This window comes from Chrysoperla carnea, chromosome 1 (assembly GCF_905475395.1).
Source record: "Chrysoperla carnea chromosome 1, inChrCarn1.1, whole genome shotgun sequence".
Classification (NCBI taxonomy): Eukaryota; Metazoa; Arthropoda; class Insecta; order Neuroptera; family Chrysopidae; genus Chrysoperla; species Chrysoperla carnea.
This window is the reverse complement of record NC_058337.1, coordinates 45,745,093-45,758,622: the sequence shown is the minus strand read 5'-3', so window position 1 is coordinate 45,758,622 and position 13,530 is coordinate 45,745,093. Positions and strand designations below refer to the sequence as shown.

Here is a 13,530-nt window from a genome sequence, read left to right as displayed (position 1 = left end):
CTCAGGGCGTAAAAAGTGAGGTCGAGTTCGTAAATTAGCAACATAGTTCAATTGAGTCTTGTAAACCGTTAGAGATAGAACAAAAGTTTAAATGTAAAAAATGTTGCTTATAAAAAAATAAAAAACTTTTGTTTGAAAAATTTTTTCGTAAACAGCACTGCTTACCTGTGAGGGCGCAAATTAGGCGTAAATTGTATAGTATGTATTATATAGGAATATCAGTTATGTATGTGTCATGTGTCAGACATGCATATATGTGTACATGTGATAGAGTAATCAACACTGTCTATGCATTGTATTTCAACAATTAACTCAGTCAATTGTTTGTTTTCACTTGTTGATTCCATTTTATGTCGCAATTGTGTATAATTGAATTTCGTATACAGATTGCCCCAAAATTATAGATATAAATAACCCTGTATATTCGCATTTAGCTGAATTTAAAAGCATACTTTATTTTCTGTTCATACTTTAGTCACTGAAAAATTAAAGATTATTTGTATATATTAGACGATCGAATTGGGTTTATATTAATTTTGAAATAAATAACGGAAAAAAGGGAATGTATTTCACCTAAAGAATGTCTCTAAGAGGTGAAAACAAGGATATTTTGTTTGGAAAATCCATTTACACTTCCATAACACAAAAGCACATGAAAAAGTTAATTTTTGTGTATGTAAACATGAATAATGAACAGTATTCTTTACTGTTGTGTCGTGAGCGGCAATTTTGCTCAATCACGAAGCCATTGAACAAAAAATAAGTATTATCATTAATTCAATATAATAATGGATCTGCCTAAACGCAGTAATTGAGGTATTTGAAGTAAAAAAAAAAAACCTATGAAAAACCTTTCTCTACATCTCAACGATAAACCCACTCACATGAATCATGAATCACGTTTTCATGAATCACGTTCACATTCACCAAAATTAACCGCTTGGTATGTGTTTGGTCCCGCGATAAAAGTGGTCCCGCGATAATCTGACAAACGTTTCGCAAGGTGGTGTCGAATTATCGGACTATAGAGTACTGCCACAAGCTCCCTGTAGTCCGGATTTTTTTGAAAAGAATATCTTGTAATCCGACAAATCAAAGTGATAAGAACGAAGAATTCATGTATCTATAATAAATCTGCATTATAATTATACCGTTATATAGTTTATATAATTATGTCGGATTACAAGGGATGCCGGATTACCACGAGTATATTAAATTTGGAAATGAAAATAGCCTTATATCTTATACCGTTTTGTTTTTATTTTAATTTAAAAATGTGCATACATCTGATCAACCTTCATGAATATATGCTTCACAGCTCTTCCACCATATAAGATCAAAGAACTCTGCAATAATTTTATGGGAATTGGTATATGAATACAAGTTATATAGAAGCTAGTTAGTCTTTTCAATAATGCACTAAATTACAGGAGTTATTTTTTATTTAAATAGGTTCAGTATAACGTACTGAATCTAAATGCACAAAATCCATACAAAAATAGACGGAGGAAGTGCATCCATATAAAGGATATCCGTTTTAGGCTATATCTCCATAACCGTGCACTTTAGACCAAAAATGGTAGCAACCTTTATTGTAGATAATTGAATTACCTACTTTTATGTAAAACAATTTTTATTTTTTTGTTCACTAACCGTTTATGAGTTATACGACTATGACGATTTACTTCTTGACTATTTGACCGATATCTCTTCTAATATTTGTTTAAACAGAAAAATGATAATAACTTAACTTTTAAATCTACAAATTTTAAATTCTAAAACAATCACTTAAAACTTTTTTTTCTAAAATTAATATTTATAAAATTATAGCGCGTTTAATGTTGCAATCACCGGGTGCAAGATTAATAAAAAAGTATACATAGCGTAAATATAGCATAATGATAAAAATTCAATAAATATATAAAAAATGTTAATGTTAGTGGCATAATTAGCAATAAATAATTTGCCTACTTACCTGCAAAAGCAGTGACCACCCCTTGAAGATTGTGACCACCCCTTTTTTCAAGAACAAAAAAATTAGCTAAAAAGATAGGAAATTTAATTATTTACAAAAAAGGTTATTACCATTTTTGGCTTAAAGTGCACGGTTTTTCGAGAAATGGCAGCACTTCCCCCCTCCAAATTTGTAATGGTTTTGTGTTTTTACATTCAGTACGTGATAATAAACCTATTTTTAGAAAAAAATAATTCCTCTAAATTATATACAAGAACAAATTCTCAATTATCTGTATCTGCAATTCAATTTTGAATTTCCTGACGCTCGTTTTCGTTGAAAGTCCTTATTGAGCTCTGTTAGAAAAAAAAAAGGAGAGAAGCACAATTTTTGTATCTTTTACATAAAAGCTGTTTCAAACTTTTTATGTTTCTCTGAAAGAGTTCTCCAACGAAATGCTATTTATCAAAATTAAACAACGAATGGCAAAGTTATTATCGGTTTTAGATGGTTGAAAATTGATTTTTGTAACAAAGTCTCTAGTTGGGAAGTCACATTTACATTCCACATGAATATATGAACTGTAACTTTTTTATTATTTTCTGCATTTCATAATTTAGAGCCATAATAACTGACAGATAGTTTTGCTTAAACCATGCGATTCCACATTTGAATAATTCAATTATTTATCATTTTTAACCTCGCTATAAACAAAGATACCAACTGAGCCGTAGAAGTATATAAGAGGTGCTAAGCTACTAAGTTTTGTTGTTTAAAACACTGGTCCGAAATACCACAGTTTGAGTATTTGATCCTCATTCGTGTGTATTTATTTTCGAATGTAATAATTGATATTCTCTTAATGAATTATTGCTTACGTTCCTCTATTAATTCCAGTATGCTGTCCTGTTTTTACGCTAACGTCGTCGTACTGGGCCAACTGGCATTAACAAGAATGGCAACAATTAATATATCTATATTATAGACACTTTGTAAACAATACAATATTATTTATTTATGTAGGCAACCTTATATACATCAAACTAATATCTTTTGCATACAAACGCTTTGAAACTTGATTAGGTACATTAGAATGAAGAAAAAATCTTATTTTGCGTTTTATTATATCTGTCAACCGATAAAAGTTAATCCACCAGTTAAATTCATGGTAGCTGAGAAAAAAGTATTTAATAATACTATTAAATTTGGTTATTTCTAATGTGTTACCCGAAAACTTGAGTAATACAATAAATAAATATTTTTGACCATTAATTTCCTCCAAAGCTGATTTTTGGCACAAAGCTTCCTTAGTTATATAAAAACTGTATCATCTTCATAAAAAATGACTGAATTAAGAATCAAATCTATAGAAGATACAAAAATGAAACCCTTTGCTGATTTGAAGTCATCTGACGAATCGAGTTACGGGTATAATTGAGGTATCTGTAAAAGTAAAAAGCTTCGTTTACAAATTCGACTTTTAGAATAATATAAACCTTGTTGAGGCAATTACTGCATAATTTTCTTTTTTTCTTAAATAGTGTAAGTGTATTATTTAGTTCATGAGTGAGTCATTTAAAGTTACATTCACTCCTCTATCGAAACTGAATTTTTTTTAAAGTTTTCCACTCAAATATTACACTGAAATGCAAAAGGATGGTAATAAAAACTTAAATTATAACTAATTTAAGTCAGTGATCCACTTCAAAATTTTATTTTGTGACAAAAATCAACTTTGGTCGTGAAATACTTGGAGGAGATAGAATAATACAACTATTATTTTTAGTCAATTAACATGTGAAAAAAGATATAAAGCCAATGCTGTAAAATATCATAAACAATTAAATAAAGAAGCTTCGTTGCAAGTAAATTTACAAAGAACAGCTTTTGATGCTATTAAACATAACATGTTGTTTGCAAATGGTGTGCTGACAATAAATTATGACAAAGTTTCTAAGTTTACAAAAGCAGAAAAACGACGATTGGAAGAAATATTAGAAGTGGAATCATCATATAATATATATTAATATTTAAAGCAAAATTATTTGAAATATTAAGCTTATATGTCTAAAGTTTAGAAATTAAAATATAATTAAAATGCTATTGATGTTTTTTGCTGTGTTATTTCACAATTAAATTCTGAGTAAAAGTCATTTGAACTTTTTCGATCCGATTAACCCATAGTATTTATCGATAAAAACTAATATTTATAAAAGCCAATTGATAAAAAATTAACATTGCGGCAAATTAAAAGGTATATTCAATCATTAGATAATTCAACACATTTTATTGAAAAATTCGAATTGCTCTTGAATTGGCCAGGGCCTAAACCTTAATGGCCAGCACTGCCTTCAACTATTTACAAAAATACTATTCACAAGCAAATTTGTATTAATATAATAAAACCGCGCTAGTGTATTAACTATCAAATTGCAATCTACCCGACATGCACAAGTAGAATTCGTATATGCAGTACATATTACATATTTCATATACCTTTTGCATAGATAGAAAAAACATGCTTCTTCAATAATACAATATCACAGAACATTATAAATTTAAAAATTTTAAACTTGCAAAATTGGCAAAAATAAAAATCTATTCTATACAATTTTACAAAAAGTGACCTTTTATAAGTTACTTTTTTACCCAAATAGCGCTTGTACATAGTTTTGAACTGGATTATTATAGTTCATTGAATTAGGCGAAGGGTGGGTGGATAGACACATCAATCGAAATATAATATAAACAAGTCTGTAGTTTCATATTTAATAAATTAAGATAATATTTTTCTAGAAAATATAACATGAAACTAGGTATTAGAAAGTTTTTCACGACCATGGCCATATCCCTTAGTTAGGAAAATGTGATGTTTTATTTTCAATTCTACACATGGAAGGGTACCACCCATTAATAAAAATTCCTATTTCTTCAATTTCTCAAATCGAACCATAAACATTTTCTTGGAGTAGTATTATTCACAAATTATTTTATGACCCAAATTGAAATTGTGAGCTCAATTTGACGTTTTATTTTGAAAAATACATTAATTCGTTTACTCCTTACACCAATGTAAATAAAAAAATGTAAAGAGACGATTTAGCAGCTTTAACGGAGGTAAGCTACAAGTCAAAAGGTGGCTTTCTACTAAACCGACAGTGGAGTTTATGTTGTGTTTTTGTTTATGTTTTCTAGAACCTGAAAAACAAAAACAAAATTGAAACAACTTCCATCAAGTGGGTTGCATTTTGTTTTTCTTTTCGGTTCTTTTCTATCTGGTTGTCACTAGGAAATCAAAGCATAATTTTCTTCAATATTAAACTAACATGTTATGAGCAAATTTTTTTAGTCCTTGTATTGTGACTCGTTGATGTTGAAATCCTTGGAAAAAATGATGCTCGAGTTTCAAAACACGTCGAAACCTTTTGATGTGATCGCTTCTGGGCGGGACCCCAAAAACAAAATCCCAAATGGCGCAAAGCTCGCCAGTCTTCAAAAAGTTTACGAAAAGTTACAGTTTTGTTTTATTCAACATCAGTTTCTGTTTTATCCATTTAGTGGAAAACCGCCATAATAAATTTAATGTATCAAAGTTATCAAATGAATTTATGAAATTTGTAAAAACAAAAACAAAAAAATCTACTCAAACTACAGTTTACTGTCAAATATATTTTTACAGTTTACTGTCAAATATTTTTAAACATATTTAATTAGAAATTTCAATAAAAATGTTTAAAAATACGTACCAAAGTGGTTTTCTTTCTATTATGTATAGTGTAGGTTCACATCCTTTGGCAATTTGGGATAAATCGGTAAATTTAATTTTTTAATTTTTAGTTTTAGGCTGGTAATTATCCCGAAAAATAGGTCAGGAATCTAAATCTAACTCCAAATCTTATTTCTTTTAGAATTTCTTCAAACGACAATTCTATACAATTCTGATGAATTTCATTCACGTTTACTACAAAACGGTTTAAATTATTTTTTTAAATCTTATCGATTTTTATAAATCAATCAATTATTTTATTCAATCTTATTTTTGATATATGCTGTAGTTCTAAGCATTCTGAATAAAGGCCTCGGCTAATGAGCTCAAAGAAAAACTGATAAAGTTGGTAATAATTTACATTATATAACAGGTTCATGTATTTAGAACCATGAAATCAGTATCATAATGAACTTTTGTACGTCTAAAAATTATTTATGCACATATATGCGTGTTTTTATGTGATCATGAAAATTCTCAACTAATATTAAACACATTCATACATTGTGGAATGGGAGTCATTCATTTTTCATTCAACAATGCATGACAACAAAATATCATCTACAACTTAAATGATAATGAAGCATTGCTTAATCAGTGGATAAAATGGTAAATTTATTCAGAATGCGTAATGAACAACAACAAAATATCAAAAATCCATACAATTTAGCTGGAAGCTAATTGTAAGTAATTTAAAGATACTCTGGAATATGATCTTCATAGACTATTGTTCGCATACTAATAAATAAGCAGTAGAAAATTTGGGAATTGATTATGTATGATAGATGACAAAAAAAAAACGCAAAACAAAATAAAAATCCCAAAAAATTACGAAACAATTTTGATTCTGCATGCTTGATGAAAATAAAAATGTAAAATGACCAAAACATGAAAACTTTGAAACACAGAAGTTAAGTTTAGCCACCGTTTGAATATACCTTTTATTGTCAATAGGTAAAGAATGGCCATATACGCAGAATTACTGACGAAGATGTACGGTCATTAGTAATTGAAATAATGGGTACAAATGTTGTCACAACGTATATAACATGTCCAGCAAATCCACGACAAACACTTGGAATAAAATTGCCATTTTTAGTTATGATTGTTAAAAATATGAAAAAATATTTTACATTCGAAATCCAAATATTAGGTAATATTATTATAAGGTGAAACAGGAGGAAGGTTTTAAAAGTGAATTAATTTTTTTTCAAAAAATGATATTATAAAGAAACAAAAAAGACAAAAGGGAAAATATGTACCCCCGTTTTTTCTCTAACCCCCCCCCCGCTGTGCTAAGCGAAGCTGCCGCTTTCCGCCTCTGTCGAGCAGAAAAATTTGATGCACATCACGGCAGGAAAAAAATGTCTCAAATCTCATATTCGCTATCGCCCAAGGCGAATTTTGCTCCCTAGATGGGTAATATACAATTCTTTATGGGGTATAAACGGCAGTTAAAAACTATGTGACATGACACCGATTACTCAAAGCGCTTATGGATAGACTGTGCTTGTGCAACACACAAAATCTCAAATATTTAATCTAGATCCTGTTTATTTCTTAGAAAATCGATTTCAAGGTGAGCGCTTCGTATCACTTTAAATGGTAAGTATTAGATGCGTTGAAATTGCCAATCGTCTTGAAATACAGTTTACAGGACTAGTTTTGTGGGCAGAGAAGTTTAGAGGAACAAATCAGCTTTGAACGCCTTTGGGGGGAAGGGGTTATATAGTCTTCACATTTTTTGTGAAGTAATAGGTAATAGAATTAAAAATTTTAAATTCCATAAAATTCTTATGGAAAGAACTAGTTCCTATGAAGAAAACGTGTCCACATAATAACACAATACTACTTTTAAGCAATTATCAGTATAAGTAGCTACCCGGTATGAATGGGGTTTGAATTAAATGTGCTCCTCCTGATTTATCCTGTAAAATATTTCTGAAACTTATCTTTATAATCTTGCACCTATAACACTTAAATAATCACTTATTAGATGACAAGGATATGCATCGACGATTTCGAGTGTCAAATTTTCAATCAAAAACAAGTGTTCGACCGTTTTGTACAACAATGCCCATCGGTTTAAGCCCTGGATGGAATCAAATACAATTTAATTTATCTGATTTTACTAAACGAGCTTACGGGACCAACTATTTAGAAACAACACGTGTACAAATTCATGCAAATGTTCGAATTCGTCGCATATATTTTTCAGATCGTTTATACCATGAAGATGAAATGCCACAAGAATTTAAACTATACTTACCATTAAGTGCAAGCAAGAAAAAACAACAAAAAGATCTCAATAAAAAAGAGAGTAAAACTGCAAAAAACAAAGTACCAGGTATTGCAGAAAAAGAACCCATTGTAACAGGAGCCGTTCCTCCGTCAACTACTGAAACGAATATTGCCGCAGCAGAAACTCCACAAAAAGACGAGTTAACAATGAATGAAGGTGAGGTACCACTATCTGAATTTGGATTGACTGAAGACGAAGCAGAAATACTAGACAATGAAACGGAAGAAGATTATAAAAATGTAGTACCCCCTGCATCATTTGCCGGTGATATAGAGGAAACAGATTTTGAAGGCATAGAATTTGATGAATTAGAAGTGGAAAATGAAGAAGGAGCAACTGAATAGAAAAATTTAACTTGTCTTTTAATTTTACATATTTAAAAAAATTATATAAATAAAATTTATGAAATTCCTTATTTTTACTCAATGCGTTTCTTCATTAAAACAGAGTTAAGGTAGTTCGATCTTCCATGAAATCACTTTGATTTCTTTAATAATAACGCGTTCACTAATGGTGTAAGAGCTACTAGCAAGGTTGAATTTTGGATATCTCTTTTTTATTGAAATTATAAGTAGGAATTAAATGAAGTACGTCTAACACCTGAAATCGATTGCGATTACTGTGTTTACTAGTGCGTATTCCCGAAAAAAGCTGCGGAAATTATTGATTTTAAAAAAATTTTAAAACAATCTTTGAGATATCAATCCCTTTTAAAATTCTTAAAATAAACTCTCGAAAGCTAGCGTCCACAATTTAAATCCGATTTGGATAAAATTGGTGGATCCTAAAATGCTTTTGACATTCAAAAAGTCAAGTTTGTTGTACAAAATCTATCTTCCCCTCTAAACAGTAAGGATGTCAACATATATCATTTTCCCCCTGTCTCTCATATTTTGTTTATTAGCACTAGCTGTTAAGCCTCTGAATCATAATGCAATAATGAAAATGTTTTAAAACAACTTTCTTAGATCAAGTAAACAGTTTTCTTTGTAAATAATGTTTTAATTATTTATTTTATTACTTTCAAATGAAATATGCACAACCATATTGCTTGTGCAATTAGATTTTAAAAAATGCGAAAATCAAGAAACAGCATTTTGATTGCACCTTTACCACCGGAATATCAGAATGAACTATTTCGTTCTGATGTGAGCATTCATCCAAGTTATTCAAGACTTGGTTATGCCTAGTAAGTCAATTTGCAGTTTTTATTACTTTTATTTCCCCTAAATTAAAAAGACAATTTTCAGCTTTGTTACGTGTCGCCGTCGATGGTTTAACGATGGTTTTAGATACAGTAACCAATTTTTAAAAGAACTGCGTCATCAACAAAATGCTCAACAATTAGCTTATGCTGGTATTCGTGAAAATCGAGAATTTAGTCAGAGAATACGCAAGATTGATACTGAAAAGGTAGAAAAGTTATCGAAACGAGAAAGAGAACGAGTGGAATATATAATGGAGCACGAAATTATTTAAATTAAATTTGCCGCCCATTTTTTGTATTTTATAAAATGTGATAAAAATCAAATGAAATCATTTATTAAATTGTTTATTTTTATTTTTTTAATAATATAAATACAAAACTTTGAAATGAAAAATAAATTAGTAAAGTCAAATTAAATTAAATTTAAAAATAAAAAAGCAAAAGATTAGTTGTTATTTAGGAACATTTTAATATTTACAGTTGTTAAATTCGACTTACGTAATTGAAATCAACCTTGCGTATATTTATATATAGGCTTTCGTCAATACAAACATCATGGTTATTAATGATAACGATACTATTCTATGTCAAAGTATTTGTATATTCTGACAAGTCATATTTTATGCTTGACATTCATTCACTTTACAGGCCGTATTTTCTTGATAGAATAATGATATTAGATAGACAAATTCAAATCAAATTTCTACAATCAATATCATAGTACCGTTTATAAAAGATGATTAATTTTTATTTTCATTCTGTAAAGTGATGAATTCATCATGATAGATAAAAATTTATTTTCAAGTATTTTTATTCACAGATAGTAAGTTTTGTTTTCTATTACATAAAATATTGTGATGTAATAATCATTGTGTATTCATTAGATAAGAATTCGAAGCAAATATGGAGGGTTCGAAGGTTACGGATTCCATCCGATCTACTACAGCTCCGGAATCTATCCAATCTACTACTGCAGCTCACAATTCCATCGTTAAAACTAATTTGGTTCAGGATTCCATCATTCGACCTACTAGAGCTCCAGATTTTCCTATCATTAGATCTATAGAATGGGAAATGATGGATAAAAGAAAATTTTTTCCGTTATCAATGCTAAGTTCATTTTCAATCAGGTGTTTTTTATATCCTTTAACTGTTGTGCGAACAAGGTTACAACTTCAAAAGAATCACGCATTTTATTCAGGTATTATAAGTAATCCTTTTATGTAAGAAATAACAATACTAATTTTGATGTAATATCTAGGCACATTTGATGCATTAACTCAAATTTATCAATCTGAAGGACCTAGAGGTTTATATCGTGGTTTTTGGATCTCATCAGTTCAAGTTTTCAGCGGTAAAAAAATTATGTTTGAAACAAATGTGAGATAATTTCATTATTTTTTATGTTTGAAGGATTCTTTTACATATCAACATTTGAAGGATTAAGGTATATATGCACTCAACATGGTTTCGATATGAGAACTAAAGCATTAATAGCTGGAGCAGCAGCCTCGGTGGTCGGTCAGACAATAATTGTACCTTTTGATGTAATTAGTCAACATTTAATGGTTCTAGGAGCGTGTACAAAAACTAAAGTATGTTCTTAATTAGCAATTTAGAAGGTGTCAAGCCTGTAATTTTTATTATATCTATTTTTTCTATGTTTTAGTGTGAAATGAACCCATTGGGTATAGAAATAAATGAAAAAAATCGAACATTAAATTTTCTTTTAGTATGTAAAAAGATATTACAAATTGATGGCATTAGAGGATTTTATAGAGGTTATACTGCTAGTCTTTGTTCTTATGTACCAAATTCAGCATTGTGGTGGACATTCTATCAAATTTACCAAGGTATGTAATGATTTTGAAACTCGATTGATCGGGTTTAAGTTATAACACCGTGGCAATAAATATTAAAGTCAAGTTTCTGATTTATCATAATTTGAGAAGAAAAATTTGGTTATTATTGTCTGCGTCATTGTGGCGCCCTAAAAAATAGACTAGGTATTTAAACGGAATTTTAACATTTCATTTTATCTAGAATGCAATGTCGTTAGAATTTAAGAGAAATTTTTGGATCGATGTGCGAATGAGACCACAGCGTTTCAATGAACAGTATGAAAATATGATTATTAATTGAAAAATATATGGTTCAATCATAGACTTTATTCAGTTCATTGGAATATGGTTCTCGCGCCACTTGTAAAGCTTTCCGTTCATTTTAATTCAGGGCAAAAGTACACTCACACTTTGCTAAAACTACAGATTTATTAAATAAACATAGGTGGTTGTGTTTCGTTATACATACTAGTAAGACCATCAATAGGGCACTCCACTATTTTTGAAAAAGTACTTCAAAATGTTGATTTTGCTAATAAAAAGCCACCAAAAATTTATTTCGGAAAAATACACACGCTTTCTTGCCAAAAACTTAAATTAAATTTTAAATCTTTTTTAAACTGTCAAAAACGCGGGCATCCAATTTGATGACGTATGTATATATACTATGGGTATCATTACACGAAATAACACAAATAAGTTTGACAGATATTATTCATAGACATCTGATTATAATAAATATAAATACTTATTATTTATGTATATATTATACGCAGCTGTCTACATTGAACTAACTGATGGTCCATGACTCATACCGTTATGACATCACAGCAGGGCTTACCCGCGTTTTAGGACATGTGATATACAGTTTAAAAATTACGATTTTTAATTTTCTAAAAGAAAAATGTACTTTTATGACTCGAAATCAGAATATTTAAGTATATTTTTACATAAATTTTAAATTTTTTTTAAATTTCATGATTTATTTTGACTAACGATAATACCCTATTGGCTGGATTATAAAAAGTTAAATTATATTGCCCAATCAATTGTGCTTTTCTATAAAGCCATTATACTGGTATAAATTATCTCAGAATTCATTACGCAAGAATAGCTAATAATTTAAAGATACATAGAATAAAAAAAATCATGGAATTAGGTCGATAAGCAAAGCTGTCAAGATAAACAGATAATTCGTGTAATCAATTAATAATTCTAAATTAGAACTGAATTATACAATAAAATTAATGATTACGGATTTCAACGAATAGATGTAATCAATTGAATCAAAAATTCACAATATTTGTTTGATTTATTTCATATTAATCAGCGAATTACGTCTATTTCATAACTTTTAGGTTAATTATTTTATGAAATATTCTAAATCATTTTACCGATGTCAAAACCTAACGAGTTTTAATTTTGGCTTGATCAATGATCTATTTTTTGCTATTCCTCTTTTTGTAATCTAACATTGCTATTTTTAATATTTGCTTTGCTAATTTCTAGATGAATTGTTCCGTATAATGCCTGAATCTATGCCTCAATTAGTTATACAAAGTATTGCGGGCTCATTTGGTGGATTTACAACAACTATTATAACAAATCCGTTAGATGTAGTACGAGCTCGTTTACAAGTACAAAGGATTGGTACCATGCGACGAGCGTTTAAAGATTTGTGGCATGAAGAGAAATTAATGATGTTCACTAAAGGATTAAGTGCTCGTTTGGTTCAATCGGCTGCTTTTAGTTTTAGTATAATTTTAGGATATGAGACAATAAAACGTATATCTGTAACAGAGGAATACAAGGGTTTTGTACGCTGGTGAATCATGTTTATTCATTGATTTCTCTAATATTGACTTAGTACTATTAACAAAATTTGATTTTTCGCTAGGTTAGTTTAGATATTATCTTATTTTGAAAATTCACAAAATTGTGAATTTAGGAATTATCATTAAAAATCATTTTTTTTAATAGTACACCGTTCGAAAAATATTTATGTAAAAATGTTTACAAATGATTTTAAGCCATGAAATATAATTTCATATTAGTAAAAGAAAATTAGAATATAATTTGGTTAACTACATTATGGTAGTTAAATTTATTGAAAACAATGTACCTCCCTAAGTATATGTGGAATTATTCATGGAATCAGAGTGCATAAATAATACTTTTTATGCATTTCAGCAAATTTAATGAATATTATTTCACATATATAAGTTGTTGAAAATTTTACGAATTTTAAAAAAGGTTATTTTCTTTAAACTTTTATTAAATTTACGTTAAAGGTAGTGATTTATTAGCAAGAAAAATTCGTTTGGTTTAAAGATAAAAAGACTTTTTAGATTTATACTTGCAAGTTGAAAAGTTTTAACAATTATGGAAACTGTAAACTTCATGTATACATGATTTCATTATTTTTACACAATTTTATATTTTTATTATTTATAAAATAAT

At 29.0% G+C, this 13,530-nt stretch overlaps 2 protein-coding genes across 2 annotated transcripts; both read left to right on the top strand.

Annotated features, from left to right (window-relative positions):
- The first annotated feature begins 5,676 nt into the window (after positions 1-5,676).
- LOC123305273 (cilia- and flagella-associated protein 20-like) lies at positions 5,677-8,366 on the top strand. Its single transcript, XM_044886948.1, has 3 exons — positions 5,677-5,766; positions 6,675-6,873; positions 7,717-8,366. The coding sequence occupies exons 1-3, from the start codon at positions 5,683-5,685 to the stop codon at positions 8,364-8,366; spliced, it is 933 nt and encodes a 310-aa protein (XP_044742883.1). The 5' UTR covers positions 5,677-5,682.
- A 1,429-nt stretch (positions 8,367-9,795) lies between these two features.
- LOC123305084 (solute carrier family 25 member 44) lies at positions 9,796-13,009 on the top strand. The gene is made up of 6 exons (XM_044886696.1): positions 9,796-10,052; positions 10,114-10,430; positions 10,491-10,583; positions 10,643-10,824; positions 10,899-11,082; positions 12,580-13,009. The coding sequence occupies exons 2-6, from the start codon at positions 10,133-10,135 to the stop codon at positions 12,897-12,899; spliced, it is 1,077 nt and encodes a 358-aa protein (XP_044742631.1). The 5' UTR covers positions 9,796-10,052; positions 10,114-10,132; the 3' UTR covers positions 12,900-13,009.
- Positions 13,010-13,530: the final 521 nt, after the last annotated feature.